Below are 16262 nucleotides of genomic sequence, written 5' to 3'. Positions count from 1 at the left end.
TATCGTGTTTTTTGTAAAACCTTTCCCCTTACCACTAAATAACCATGTCAATCTTTGTTACCCTCAGAAAGGTAAAATTGACCTTATTCACATCACTCAAAATAACTCAGTCCTCAGCAAAGCATAGTTCTCTACAGTATTTAAGGCTTACACTGATGAGCATTGGTTTTCAAGTCTCCAAAATGACCCATAATCTCTGTAAAAGACTCTTATAATGATGCTCTCTAAATGCTATTTTGTAGTCTGTAATCCTTGTAACATTAATGACTGAGAACTCTTCAAGTACTTCAAGTGGCTGTGTTAATATGAGCATCTGTCTAGAAAGCAATTGCAGTTAGGCAAGGATAGTTTTCAACACTTGTTTGAGCACTACATTTAAATTGTTGGAAAAACAGAGACATTTGTTGCTTTTTCTACTAAGACTGGTGTTCATTTCTGTCCTCCGAAACAGTTTTGTGTGTTTGGAGATCAGTTCTTACAATAGTGGTTCAATTGTGTATTATGTTGAAGAGTGACGACAACTGCTGCATTTAGCAAGAGAAAATGGTCCCTTTTTCTTCCAATCTATAAAAATCCATTCAGAGTCACTGCCTAGAAAGACAAAGAACAGACACACTGGGTAAATATAAAACAGATTTTAATTAATTTTTGTTCAGTACATTTTTTTTATGAGCTTTTGTCATTTTTATGAGCTTTAAAGGGGTCATATTGATGCTTCCAAAAATAACATTATTTGGTGTATTTGGTGTAATGCAATGTTTATGCAGTTTAAGGTTCAAAAAACACAATAATTTAAGTAATTAGTGGTTTAGTGGATCACTGGAGATGCAAACCGTTTCAAATGATTCAGCTCGACTGCGAGAATAAAAGGTACACCTTCTTTCTTTACGTGAACATTTGGGCTCCGTTATGCAAATCTTCCCACATAGAGACATAGAGATGTGTGGCGTGTTTAAACGAGCCATTTTAGGGGGGTGTGGACATCCCTTAACTTTTATAAAGAATATCTCTTTGGATTTGAGACTTTAGTCTTTGCATCTTTACAAATCTTCTTTATGCACCAAGAGCTTGTAACACTGCTTGAAAACGCATCATATGACCCCTTTATTTCTATATAGGTTTATTTTTATTTTTAATAAATATAAAAAAACATAGGCCTATATATATTTTATTTTTGTTCTAATCATTTTAATACTCAAACTTGTTTCAGTTACTTACCACAACAACATTTCTTAATGTGCAAGTTTATGCGTTTCATTTATTATTTATCTTTTTTTTTATCAATGTTTTATTTTAGCTTTATTTAAATTAACAAAAAACTATTTTGTAAAGGTTTTAGTTAACAGTAACAACACAGATGAAAATCCCTTGTGATTTCTTAAAAAAAGGTAATTAATCTAGCACCTTTGAACATTTCATTATTAGCATTAAAAGAGACTAAACTGGAAATGATGGCTAATTTCTAGGCTTTATAATTAAAAGGTGATAAAATATAAATGATTAAGATTTATATTTTATGCACGTTTGTATTTTAAGATGCATCAACGTAGCTTAAAGATACAGTACAGTTATATGCAAAGTACCTTTTGTCCATGCAGTGGCTTCTGGTCTGACGTCTGACCTAATGACCCTGAAAGAAAGGAGAATCTTAGTGAATAAATTCCAATCTCATTATTCAGTTTACAAATGAAATCAAATGCACTGTTACAGACTTATGATAACAAGTGTGAACACTTTTAAAACAAGAGTAACATACACACTTTTATCATTCCAACATCGCCATTGTTGAATATCTGATCTACTATAAATCAACCGACTTTGAAACCGATTTCATAATACGCCCAGTCAATATTAAAGGTTATTTGAGGACACAGTACTTACAGTGGAGTGACTCAGTTTGTCAAAGCGGAATTTCAAGTTTGACCTTGGTGAAGTTTTGCTCTTTCCATCTAAGAAAAACGTAATTATTGTTTGTGCCAAGTGCAAGCATATGTGTGTTCATGCAAGTATACTCATGTTTATGCACATCTCATAGCCACAAATATGTGGACACCACCTTTTAACTGATGAGTCAGACTATTTTAATAACGAGACTGACTATTCAACTATTACCAATTTCCTATTAATGGATTTTCAGGGGTTCAATTACTTTTATCCAAATACTTGTTTATTTTAGTAAACATTTTAACAATCTGATGTTCAACATTTCTAATTTTCAATAACAGTTCATTCAAAAATAGCAATTTGCTGAAAATTTTGTCACCCTCAGGCCATCCATTTGTTTCTTCATCTGAAGAGATTTGGAGAAATTTAGCATTACTCATCAATGGATCCTCTGCAGTGAATGGGTGCCGTCAGAACAAGAGTCCAAACAGCAAATAAAAACATCACAATAATCCACAAGTGTCTTTTGAAGCAAAAAGCTGCATGTTTGTAAGAAACAAATCCATCATCACATTTTTAACTTCAAGCTGTTGCTTCCGTTATATCCATAATATTACATAGTTCAGTAAAAAAGTTGTCACATCTGAATCAGTAGAGAAATATGCACAGATCAAGCACCATTTACAAGAAAAAAACAGTTCTAGACAAATATGCTGGTGATCAAGTGATGTAGTGCTAAATGTATCTAAATCTATTCCAATGTAGAAACAAACTCATTTATACATCTATGTGTGAGTACATTTTCAGCAATTTTTTCATTATTAAAGCTTTTCAGTATTTTTTTATTTCAGCTTTATCGCAATTACAGAAAACAGTGTTCTAAAGAGCTAAAGATGAAATAGTTCCTATCCTGTTCCAACTATTACCAAATTGCTTATTAATGAAATATGTTCAACAAGCACATGTGAGTGGTTTTCGGGTGTACACTTACTTTTGGCTGAGCAGTGTATGATTGCTTCAGGTTATTTTTATTGTGTATGATTGCTTATTTCACCTGTGGGACTGCGGCACATGATCAGCGGCGCTCCAGAGTTCTGGCTTTCCGCACCGAGAGATGGACTGTACACAGATGAAGCCGTGAACGAGTGACTGCCCTACAGGACACAACACACACCAGATGACAGACTGAGTAATCTGCAGAGGTAATGATAATGAAAGTCAAAGTCATTATTAAAGAGCACACACACAGCACACCCAGAGCAGTGGGCAGCTTGGACCTTCGGGTTACAAGTCCAACTCTCCAATCATTAGGCCATAGCTGCCCCAGCTTTAATACTAGTACCATTGCTATAGATTGTCCTAGAACTAGCTGTACAGCAGTAATTAGGCATATGGACAAACATCAGTCATAGTGAATCAATAGAAAGAGCCATTTAGTGTGCAATGTTATCTGCAAATCAGCTGTGTATAGAAAAGGTTTCTAAAACATAATTGGATTGTTTTCATTGTGAAATCTGAGGTGATTATTTACAGGAGCTTTGCAAGGGAAAAAAACCCAAACAAAAATCACGCAGCAAGAATTATTTTCTTAATCATCTTAATCATTTTGTCTTGCTTTCCAATTAAAAAACCCCCACCTAGACGTGACTGAAGCATAAGTGAATTGTCTTCACAGTGAGCTTATGTGAGGTAATTATCTCAAGAGCTCTGCTAGAGTAAGAAATGCACTGCAAAAATATTTTTCTGAATCATTTAGTTGTTTTCCAGCTTAAAAGTAAAATAAAAACATCCTTAAAAAAAAAAAAATAATAATAATATATATATATATATATATATATATATATATATATATATATATATATATATATATATATATATATATATATATATATATATATATATATATATAACACACACACACACACACACACACACACGCGCACACACACACACACACACACACACACACACTTCTCATCCAAATTTTGAAAAAAATATTTTGCAACAATATACACAATTCAAATTTGGGTTCAGCACTTTTTTCCCCCTTTATTTATAAGAAATTAATAGTTTAATTCAGCAAAGATGTTACTCTGAAAAGTGAAGAAGTGATAGTAAAGACTTATTGTAACCAAATATTATATTTTGAATAAATTCTGGCAGCTGGCTTATGATGGTTTCCAACATTTATAATAATTTAGCATATTAGATTGATTTCTAAAGGATCATGTAACACTTAAGACTGGAATAACGGCTGCTGAAAATTCATTTTGCCACCCTATGAATAAATTAAACTTTAAGGTATATTATATTAGGCAACTTTTATTTTAAACTGTAATAACATTTCACAATATTTTCACATCTATCATATCATGATAAATACATGAATGTATAAATATTAAAAGTAATATTTATCCATCATAAGATCAAATGCAGTTTTGCTTCTCAAGTTCTCAAGGTTTAAGGATGCTGAGATAATATATTCTGGTACTGAAATTCTGTTGTTGTTTTTTTTGCAGTGCTTGAATCTCAACAGAACTCTTCTGTCTGTGTGTGTAAGTGTGTGTCACCATTTCCAGCTCCTCCAGTCCGTCTCCCTCCCCTGCTGTGCTGCTGAAGCTGCTGGTGCTGGAGGAAGATCGGGAGATATTAGCTCTGCCGCTACACTCTTTCAGCTTCAAAAATGGCCTGCGGGACCAAACCAACGGGACAGAGATTACACAACAGAAATCCACGGTTTTTTGTTTACTGAAGAACTATGAAGGAGAAAGAAAAACCCTTTCACATACATTTCTAAAAGTGAAGGTGCTGGAAAAGTATTTAAAATATCGGATTCATCAGATGTCAAAACACTCCGACACTGCACTCCCTGAGGAACTGGAACTGAGAAACCGCAATCAAACCAACCTTTCTTTGCTCGGGCAGATCTCTGGTGAACTCGGATTGGATGACGTCTCTGACCTCACATCCTGTGAGTGAGGTAACACTTCTGTTTTTTGGTCACTAAAAAAACACAGAATACTGTTTATGTAGTGCTTTTCTGAAATACTAATGCACAAAAAATGTATATACATGCATACAGACAAACACAACATTGGTGAATTTTCAGCAGTCATTACTCCATTCTTCAGTGTCACATGATCCTTCATAAACCATTATAATACACTGATTTGGTGCTCAATTATTATTTGTACTCGATTTTTGTCCTTGCTTTATAAAAGTATTAATCAATGTAGCATAAATCATGCATACCCAGACAAAAAAAATGGTAGTGTATCTGTTTTCAGACACATACACACAAACAAAAAGAAATGTTTTTTCAGCATTGATAATATAAATAAATATTTCTTGATCAACAAATCAACATATTATCATGATTTCATGATCACTGAAGATTGGAGAAATGTATAAAATTACACGTATATTTGTTTACCCTTACGAAAGGAGAATATATTTACAAATATATTTCTTAAAATATATTGTGATATATTATAATATATTATTTTCCCTTTTTATTTTCTAATATATTATATATTTGAATACATTGAATAATATATATAATATATATGATGATACATATATTATATAATATATTGCAAAATATACAAATAATTGCCGCTTTCAATATATTGCAATATATTGGAAAAAATAAATATTAAATCCCATATATAAGAATATATGCCTAATATATTACATGATATTTTCCAATATACGGCAATATATTTTTGTTTCATAAGGGTACCTGCGAGATGGATGTTTCTCAGTTGGACTGTCTGTGCTGGAGTGCAGTCTGGGGAACAGACCAGAGCGCCGCTTTACTGGACTCTTTAAAGGAGATTTAGCAGACAGCGCTGGAGGCTGACGAACACAAACACACGAAGCTCAGCTCATGCACTGCTGCATAATACTAAATGGCTTCAGCAAGTTCATACAATGGATGAGATAAGAATTGAATCTGAATAAATAAAAAATAATGGAAGTACAGTGAAGGTGCTCTTGGTGCACTCCATGCTGTTCTGCTGGAGTCCTCCACCGCTCACACTGGACGGGACGCCTGCCGCCACTCCAGGACTCTTGTGTTTATGAGTCACCATCGTCTCCATAGAGTGGCTCCTCACACGCATGGCCCTCTGACAGAAACAGAGGAAGAGGGTAAGAGAGGAACAAAAAATGCTAAACTGTACTAAGCATAAGTACAAATACATTTTTATTGGCAAATAAAGAGAAATAAGAACATATGTTACAATCAGTTTAAGGTTTATTTGTGAATTGTTTATATTAGCTGGTTAATTATTTATCTTAAATTGCTTATTTTATTACTTTTATGATATATAAATATATATATAAATATATATATATATAAAAGCCCTAAAACTACCCATGATAATGATGGAGTTTGAAAAATGCATCTGTGCTACCATGAAAAACCGGTAGGTGGCGCTACACACCAGCCTTATACTACAGCCAAAGGTCAAACAAAGGTTAGAAAACACTATTCCATTCAACTTTATTGAGTTACTTCTATATTTATTTTTTGCGTCAAATATACGTGTATTTTTTGCTTTTAAATGTACAACTTGGCCACTTGAAAAAAATAAAGAGCATAAATATAAGAGCAAGAACATTTAGAAAAATCTATAGTTCTCTGGGTTTTTAAGTGGTCAAGGGCAGGACATCTTACCTTAAAAGACTCCAGCAGCCCTCCATGACCCCCATTTTCTAGCTTTTCTTCATCTGTAGTTGATCCCAGTCCTACTGTGGCCTGTGTCTGTCTGTGCAGTTCATCGTGAAGGTTATCTAACAGTGCGGCCCGTGTCCTCTCCTATCTCACACACACACACACACACACACACACAGACACAGAACAAGAGATGATGATGTAGATAGGCTAACTAAAGCAATGGTTCACCCCAAAATGAAAACTCATTAGTAAAGAATGACAAAATATTAATATTTTGGGTGATTATTCCTTCAAATGAATTTTTTCTCTTTTTTTTTCTCACCTCTAGCTTGGCGAACTTGTCTGACTTGTAGCATGCATTTTCGGCGTTGATCAACTTTGTCAGGAGAAACTCTCGGAACTCTGGACCCTGGGAAAGAGTTGATGTCCATCATCTTATGATAAAAATCATCATCTCCTTCAATATTTAACAGACGCAGTCTTCTATATTACCTTCTTAAAAACCGCAGGGTTTGGAAGAGGGGGGCCGAATGGAGGGACATCCTCTCTGGCTGTGACGGACACCTGTGGACACCAATCGATACCTCAGATCAGTGGGATTGATGGGATTGATGGGTATCTGGAGGAATTCAGCGAGGTGTTTGACAAACCTTGTACGTGGTGTGATCAGTGCAGGGGTTTTCCGCCTGCACTAACACGTAGGCATGAAGGAAGTTGGATGCGATCATATCAGGAACGAATGGTGTGGGCTCTTCCTGGAAGACGGCTGCAACAATGTCATTGCCAATATGTCTCTTTCTCTGGAGCTGAGAGAATATGACACAGAGGAAAATATTTATAAATATTTTAAATCTAATGGATTGTGTATTTGCCAACACAATATTTAGACAAGATAAACACACAGGGATTATATTTAAATATAGTTTATTATATTTCATTAAGTACATTTCTCCCAAATTTTTATTTTATCCCCATAAAAGGGTTAGGGTTAACAAAAAATAACAATAAAATAAATAAATAAATCATGGTAGTATCTTACTTAATTCTTTAAATAAAAAAATATTTATTTTATAAATAAACAACACTGTATTAAGAATTGCAGTCAATTTAGATTTTGTACATTTTTCCCTATTTTTCACTTCATGTCCTCAATTTTAATTATTAATCTCTTTACCATAAGGGTTAGGGTTAACACAAATAAATAAATAAACAAACAGATAAATAATGGTAGAATCTTAAATTATTTGATTGATAAGAATGTATCAAAGAATTGATTAATAACAAATGTGTTTATACATTTTTTTGTCCATTACAGCAATTTAGATTGTGCTTACATGAAGACAATATTTTTTTCATGTTGATTTTAGAGTGAAATATGAATACAAAGTGAGTATAAAAAAACAAACAAAAAAATGTAATAAATAACTACAAAATATTTAAATAATATATATTAATTTGCTTTAAATGTTTAAGTAAAAATTTAATATTTAAAAAAAAAAATTGTAATTATTAAACATTAAAAAGGGAACTCACCTGCTGAATATCTCCTTCTGTAAAGGGGAGTTTTGTGGAAACGTGAAACATGATTTCTCTCTGACGGAACGTGGTGTAGATAGACTCTGATCCAGTCTGCCCATGAGACACATCCAGACCGCCTCTAAACCTGAGCAGCACAATAATCACACACACACACCATCAAATCAGAAGCAATCTGATTACCATGAGCAGACCTCCAGTCAAAATCACACAACGAGTAAATTAAATAAATGATTCACAAATGAACTCTTTGAATATAGTTTAATATTAAAACCAGCCTTTTATGAGTGCACAGGTGAACCTTGGCAGCAGTTTTCAGAGCTTAATCTCCATCTCTCACCCTTTAAAATCCTGCAGTTCAATATTGTCTCCTAAAACAGTGAGGAATTCAGTAAAGGCTGCCGTCTCCTCATTGTTCCCGAACAGTTCTTCCTCTGACGTCTGATGTGAAGAGACAATCCCAGTGGGAAAAAAAGAGAGAGAACTTCAGTGAAAGTATGTACATTGAGGACAACAGCTCAAGACTGACTCTCACCTGACCAAACTTCTGATAGATGACTCCGAACTTGAAAGTGTTGTTCACTTCGTGCTCATCAAAACTGACGATCAGTTGCGAGGCCTTGGGGCGAGAGAAAACAGAAAGTGAGCGAAAGCACCTGCAGGGGTAAATATGTGTTTCAGTGCCTTTCCATAATTCAGGCATTTGTGTTTTCCATGCCTGACAGACCATGCAAAGCCTTGAGATGGTCAAGGCTCCTCTCAAACACACTATGTGGCTCAGGCATGCCAGGCAGTGTAAAGCAGATGGATTTGTGACTCCCCCGGAGCACGGGAACATATTAATTCAGATGACTTGGGTACTAGGGTGAAACGGAGCAAAGCCCAGCCCTCATTTCCCCCTGATGCCTGCAGTAGGTAAGTCACAGATGGAGTGAGAAACACAGAAATGCTCACCCTAGGGTAGAGGACGGGGTTGAACTTCAGACCGGTGACGTCATCGCAGAGCAGCTGAAACACACAGGACACATCTGATGTCAACATCTCGCATCTTTTGAGTTCAAAAGAAGTCTGCTAAGATACTTTTTTTGAGAATTTGAGTCCTCATGCACTTTTAAAGTTGCATAATGTGATTTGTAATCTGTAAAGAAGCCTTCATCTGGAGAATCCTAGTAGCTTTTACTGTCTTTTACGATGATATCCCACAATCTTATTAGACAGTTGAAATAATTTATAACTACTGTTCAAAATTTTGGGGCCTGTAATATATATATATATTTCTTACTGTATATATATATATATATATATATATATATATATATATATATATATATATATATATATATATATATATATATATCAGTAGTTCAGAAATCAGTAGTTTTTAACTAACATTATTTCACAACATTTCTGTTTTTACTATATTTGTGATTACATGTAGTAGTGTAACAGTAGTGTATATACCACTTCATATTCTCTATAAATAAAATATTTGCTTGGATGTGTAAAGCTAACTTATACTTGTTCTAGATTATTAGAAATAAGGGTCAAAGAAAATGTCTCTTAAGTCACTGACAGTTTTGCACACGTTTCTTATGATCATAGAGACTGTTGCATTGAAAACTTGTTTTTAAGCCAACAGACAGTTTCGACTTGTCAATGAATCATTTCCATTTGTGTTATTTAATAGCATTGACTTTGGTGTGGTGCTGCATATCTTGCCAATACACACCTTGGCTATCTGTGGTACGCTGGGTAGATGGAGGATGCCTTCAAGTGGGATTCGCTCATAAAGGGTCTTTGTTTTTGACCTAGAAAATGACAAAAAAAAAATTGCTCAGCTATTTACTATGACAATACAGACCTACTTAACAATGACTACAGCAGAGTTTCAATATGTGCTGAACATGGCACCTGAGCATGATGCGAAGAGACTCCTGTCCTTCTGCCTCCTCGTACTTCAGAGACATGATGAGGTGTCCCATACTACTGCCTGTGCAGTAATAGTTCATGTGCTCCTGAGAAAGAGAAAGGTGTTTCAATATTTTGATATGGAGAGGTTCATTTTCCAGTAGACTGCTTTGCATTGTTATCACTCAAGTGCGGCTCTCTGTCAAGCTCTCTGTGACACACAACTGATAGCAAAATGTGGCGTACAAAATGTTTGTTCAAAGAGGCGCCATCACACCTCATATCCAAGTGTTATGAAGAACTGTGAGTGAATAAGCTACAGGCACACCACTTATTACCTCAGACAGGACACTTACTTTCAGCTAAAAGCTAACATTTCCTGGGCATACATGGGTATTTCTTCAAATATGGATACTTTTGGCCCTGTAAACCAACAGTATAGAAATGTAACATACCGTTAGCATTAACAAAAGGATCCTCACCTTGCCCAGAAAGTGTTTGCGATAAGCCCGTGAGATGCTGTTACACTCCAGCCTGTAGCTGAAGCCTCCTCCTCTTCCTCCACCTGGGTTCAGCCCATCCTCCTCCTCCTCACAGAAGCTGCTGTCTGAGGATGTGGGCGTCCCGACCGGAGCCTCGGGATCCTCAATCCAATATCCTCCAAACTGAGGTAAAATGACCTGAGGGTAGGGACCACCCTTCTCCAGGACCTAGACAACAAAGCCAAAAAAGAAAAAAACATAAATGGTCAGCAAAATATGAAAAATACATTTTCATAACTTTCATTACATTTATAACTATTACCTTTTAGCAATAGTAATGCTGAAGTTATCAATGAAAGCTAATGGCTTCCTATAAAACTATGGAAAAATAAATAGCACAGTGTATGAGATTTGTTGCCAGGGACATCATCTTAGCAATCACAATGCAAACATCTACATGCAGTGATTAACCAATCAGAATCAAGTATTCCAAAGAGCCGTGTAATAAATAGAGACAATCTGTTTCTTTCAGCCTTAAAACACTTGAACATAATGAAAACCCTCTTGTGCTAAATTGCTAATACACAAATAAATTGTGTGTGTGTGTGTGTGTGTGTGTGTTCATGGACTCACATTCTCAATACGTGGGTAAGGGATATAGTCATCCTGAAGGAGAGAAAAGGACATTTCATCATAGGATAACATCGAAAAGTCAACCACATGCATCACAGTCTGTTTATTGCAATAAAAAAATCCCAAGAGCAGGATAGAGGAATAATATATACACCAGAATATGACTGATAAAAATAATAATAATAACAGCAACAGCAAAAAAAGAAAGAAAAAAAGACTGTATGCACTATTCTCTGTTTGTATTCCAATAACCATATATTGGATTTAAAGGTTTTTAGTCTGCTTTTGGTCTCTCTGGCAGAATCTGAAGGCCATCATCACTGACATTTACGTCATCACATGTAAAAAAGTACTTGATGTTGATTGATGCTGTAGAACTCAAGACTGTGACTGATGTTTATCAGAATATTAATAGAAAAGAAAAGACCCCACTCACAAACACACACTTACAGACACAATATACACACACACACACACATTCACAATACCAGGCAAACCTTGTATTTCTTAGTCTCCTCAGTTTTGGGAATCTGATGTATCCAGGAAAGCAGAAGAGGGTGAAAAGAGGAAGAATAAATGACAAACTAAACATTAAACGCTGTTATTCAAATGAGCTCCCCAAATAAAGCAGCTCTGTTTAAGTCAATAAAGCCTTCAGGACAATTTTGTCCCTTTTACAATTTTTATGACTGCTGGCTAATATCAATACCATGCTAAAATTGTTTCCACCTGAGAGTCCAGGAAAAAAAAAACTGTTTCCTTAGAGATAAATAAAGGAAGAAACTCTTGTTCACTTGGAAACATTTGTAATGCTTGTTGTGAATCTCTACAACTGAATATTGCGAAACCAATGAAAATTGTCTGTGACATGAATACAATGTCAGATATGAAATAAAAATATCAAAAAATATCGCTATATAACACTGCAATTATGTCAATCTCGTTATCTTAGCTGTTATGTACAGAGAATGTTACACAGGTTACATGTAATTACTACTAAATAACAATTAATTATGCATAATTACACGCAAGTAACCCTAAGACAATTAATATCACTCATTACACTGTAACAATGATATCTTAAAGTGATGTGTAACCGAAAACAAGAAATGGTCATTTCCCTGGGCATTGTACATGCTACAGAACTACGGACACCTTTATCTTAGATCTGAAACATCACAAGTACATGTGATCCATTGGAGAGAGACATCAGCCCTTCAGACAAACCTTTGCATCGATCTGTCACTCACACTGAGGTCTGGACAAGAAGACTGAGGGCTTTAATCCTGCCTCAATATAGTATTGATCAGATCTTAAGCTACCTGCTGCCCATCATCTACACACTCTCACAAACACACACAAGATGACAACAACACAATCATGCTGCTCTTATATAACAGGTCAGTATGTCCTGTTCCCAATCTCTCACCCCTGTGGAGCTCCTACCATACCCCCAACCAAAGACCCACCACAGAAAAAAGTGTTGGCAAAATCAATGAGTTTGAAATGAGCTGGAATGTGTAATTATTCATTCAGAGTAATTGAGGACTGGTCCTCTGGAGAGGGAACACTTAGCCAGCACTCAAGGGCAAAAAAAAACAAAAAGAAAAAAACATGCTGTGATTATTATATGATTACAGTAAAATTCTCTTCAGCTAAAGTACAAAGTTTTTTAAGGAATGCTGTTATTAGAGGAATCTTATTCTAAAGGACGACATGCACTTATAAGATCATCTGAATGATGGAGGGAATCTTACCTGCATCCTTTCCAGCATGTCGAAAAACTCTGCCGACTGGAAAAGAAAAGAAAATTGAGATTTATAGTTTTGTTGTGATATTTACAGCAAACCATTTTTTTTTAAATCATTACCTGACAGGAAATTGTAGAATCAAGAAAGAATCAAGGATTAATATATTATGACACAACTATGAGAAGTTGTCATTACTATTTTAAAGGCATTCAAAAATTCTGACCAATACCAAGAATCCGATAATTATTTTCATGTCATGGTTGATAATAGATAAATGGCAGATTAAAATACTATACTCTTTTTCTAAATAAATAAACTGCGTGTTCATCATTAGTTATTGGACATACACATTGCTAACTTTCCCATTCAGCCCTATATCTGGAGAGTCTTGTGTTCAAAGGTCAGATGTGTGCTCATATTTTTTAAACCACTTGTGTGAAAGGGCTTTAACAGCATGCATTCTGGGGCCGGTTGCATAAAAAGTTTAGTCAGCTAATTATTTTTCTTTAAGACTGGTCTTATTTTTTTTTATTCAGTTGCATAAAAGCATTGATTAGTCTAAGTTGAATGCAAAAATAAGATGACCCTTTGGCTAACTGCTAGCTGGTCAAACTTGTATTTTATATACTTAACATAGAGGCTAAATTTATGCAACTGGCCCCAGGAGACTCCGTACCTATGGAAACAAAGACCCCAAAACCATGCGCAAATGAGCTTCTCTAATACTTCTTATGAAATTGATTTAATTATAATTGCTATTAGTATTATAAACAGTGTAAAATACTTATTAGTTTATTCAAATATGTGTTGGCCTTAAATACGGGTCAAATTGCATCCCGTATTGATTTGATACAGGACGCATCATTTTACGTATAAATATGGGACGATCCTGTATTTGAAGGGATGGGTGGCAAGATCAACATTAACTGAGCACTAACAATATAATCTACAAGTAAAATGGGTAAAAAGAGCATGCTCAAATGCATGCACAAAAAATAAAATAAAATAAATTAAAACCTATAACTGATATGGAACCAATTTATTTAACATTCATAATCAAAACCCAAAGTATACAGTAAATACTAAGATTTTTAAATTAAATTACTTAAAAAAAAAAATATATATATATATATATATATATATATATATATATATATATATATTTTAATAATAAAATCCTATAATCGATATGGAGCCTAATTAAACCCTAAAATATGCAGTACGAGCTAAGAAAAACCTTTTTTATATATTATAAATGACTTCCGTATGAAGAGAAAACGAAAACAAATCTCATATTTCAGTCTAATATTTCATTTTGGTCCCAACCCTTTGTCTATAGATTCTCTGCTCACTCTAGACATTCCCTTAATCAACATGAGGTGCATCCTGGGATGCTTTTTAAAGCATACTAAAGAAGTTCCCATGTATAATGGACTCTCAAGCCTACACACCTTACCTCACAGCCTCACAAAGCAAAGCCTGATCGTATCTAAAATCAAGTCAACAACTACAGACTTGTTTGCAATCCACTGCACATTTGTAGCAATATATAACAAATGCAATATAGGTGAAGATATGCTCAATGCATTGTAAATGAATTCAAATGCCTCTTTCTCCATGCATACTTAACAAACCATAATACTTCCTCACTCTAAATCAAATGTACTGAACCTTTACAACTGCATTTAATTTATGGGCTGTGCAACCATTAGGGCTTAATTATTAGTTATTTAAGAAATGCAATAGAGGTTTAAAGCACAATTTGTAGTCTAGACCTGAGGGCTCATAATAAAAACAACTCTTAAATATTCTTTGCACAATATTTCTACTGAAGCCAGAGTCTCTTACCTTAACAGAGCACCCCTGCTAGTTAAGAGGCAATAGAACAGAAAAACATCTGATATTTGTTCAGAACAGATCCCTTGGGTTTAAGAATATTCCTGTGATCGGACGGAGTGTAACAGATGCATGCAGGACAGAACAAATGCAGATCGGTTAATGTTTAACCTGCCATGGATCCAAGGGCAACTCACTTCACAAAGTCAACAGAGTAAAGCCCAGCTGAGACATAGTTGACCAAATAACCTTGAGCAACTGAGACCACAACATCAATAGGACGCATGAGGGTAACTCCTTATCGCTAAAGAGGAACGGGTGGCCAAAGAAAGAACAATCCGAGTGGATGTGTATATTTTTGTAAAGGCTTTCAAAGTTTTGCAATGCAAAGACCTTTTGACCCTTTTTGCTTATATATTGGATATTGACTTTGTCTTTGTCCCACAACCAAACAAAAGTTACAAGTCAGCAGTCCAATGCCTGAAGTAGTTTTCGTGAGCACATCAAATCAAATATAAAACATAAGAGCTACATGATAAAAAATTCACATAGGTCTTAAATTATGCCGTAGTGTCATTGTAAGGTTATGAAGAGACAGAGCTTATCTCCCAACAACACAACCTGTTAGTCCCACTGTTGTCTCAGACAAGATTATCACCCTATTCTGGATCTTTGAAGTTTCACCCATTTTATAATGAAGCACACAATACAGCCAAATATTTTCTAGTAGACATAAAAAGTCATCAATATATACTGTACATATTATAATTTTATCCTAAAAATGTTTTCATTTACATCATATATGTGTAAACTGTGTATATTTAGTTTGGCATATATTAATACACACACATACAGTATATATTTTGACAATATTAACATGCATTTACTTGTAAATATTTATATTCATATAATTTATATTATATATAAATACATTTAATATAGAAGTATATTTTTCTTAAATATATACATATGTGTTTGCATGTAATATACATAATACATTTACTGTACACAGTACACACACATATGCTATGTAAATAAAAACTTTGGATGCGATTAATCACGATTAATAATTTGGCAGCACTATATCTCAGTTGTAAATAAAAAAATTATTGTTGGAGTGTGTCTTAAGAGAAAATACAATTTTATTCTTTCTACTTCAAATTTCACATTTAATTCAATTTGTTAATTGCTGTTTCTTTGTAATTATTTGTGAAATACTGAGTGAAATATATAGTTAATTTCTACATATGCTAATACATTTGAACATTTCCAGTTCCAATTTCAATAAATAATAAATAAATAAAAAAAGCTGTTGGTAGTTCATTATAATAAATGAAATAAAAATATAAATTATCATATCAAGCCTTGCTGTAAAATGCTGCCATTTCTTTAATAAAACACATGAAAGTGTTGTTTATTTGAATTTGCAAGTAGTTATAGGTAGAAACAGACACCGATATAGAGGCAGTGGGGTAATAAAGTGTGCATCTGGGAATCTTTCCAGAAATTGGCTGATAATCAGATACAGTTTTATATAAAGACTCACTTTAT

At 34.3% G+C, this 16262-nt stretch overlaps 1 protein-coding gene across 6 annotated transcripts in view; it reads right to left on the bottom strand.

Annotated features, from left to right (window-relative positions):
• Nucleotides 1-531: 531 nt before the first annotated feature.
• The window catches only part of LOC113073610 (rap1 GTPase-activating protein 2-like), a 33327-nt gene continuing 17596 nt past the window's right edge, over nt 532-16262 (bottom strand). For 2 of the 6 annotated variants that reach the window (XM_026246422.1, XM_026246424.1), the window contains 22 exons: nt 12882-12917; nt 11622-11654; nt 11125-11157; nt 10492-10719; nt 10013-10116; nt 9831-9909; nt 9056-9109; nt 8637-8720; nt 8442-8542; nt 8099-8228; nt 7216-7371; nt 7058-7129; nt 6888-6974; nt 6566-6706; nt 5868-6014; nt 5627-5742; nt 4792-4887; nt 4455-4572; nt 2939-3038; nt 1882-1949; nt 1584-1630; nt 532-591 (listed from right to left, as the gene is read on the bottom strand). In XM_026246422.1, coding sequence (XP_026102207.1) covers nt 1622-1630; nt 1882-1949; nt 2939-3038; nt 4455-4572; nt 4792-4887; nt 5627-5742; nt 5868-6014; nt 6566-6706; nt 6888-6974; nt 7058-7129; nt 7216-7371; nt 8099-8228; nt 8442-8542; nt 8637-8720; nt 9056-9109; nt 9831-9909; nt 10013-10116; nt 10492-10719; nt 11125-11157; nt 11622-11654; nt 12882-12917 — 1992 coding nt within the window. In that variant the 3' untranslated portion in view covers nt 532-591; nt 1584-1621. Of the gene's footprint in view, nt 592-1583; nt 1631-1881; nt 1950-2938; nt 3039-4454; nt 4573-4791; nt 4888-5626; nt 5743-5867; nt 6015-6565; nt 6707-6887; nt 6975-7057; nt 7130-7215; nt 7372-8098; nt 8229-8441; nt 8543-8636; nt 8721-9055; nt 9110-9830; nt 9910-10012; nt 10117-10491; nt 10720-11124; nt 11158-11621; nt 11655-12881; nt 12918-14723; nt 14971-16262 lie in introns of those variants that run through there. The other 4 variants (XM_026246423.1, XM_026246428.1, XM_026246426.1 and 1 more) reach the window with 3 other exon arrangements.

This window comes from Carassius auratus, unplaced genomic scaffold (genome assembly GCF_003368295.1).
Source record: "Carassius auratus strain Wakin unplaced genomic scaffold, ASM336829v1 scaf_tig00012500, whole genome shotgun sequence".
NCBI classification, from domain to species: domain Eukaryota; kingdom Metazoa; phylum Chordata; class Actinopteri; order Cypriniformes; family Cyprinidae; genus Carassius; species Carassius auratus.
Note: the sequence above shows the minus strand (reverse complement) of the source record. Positions and strands in the feature narration are given on the sequence as shown.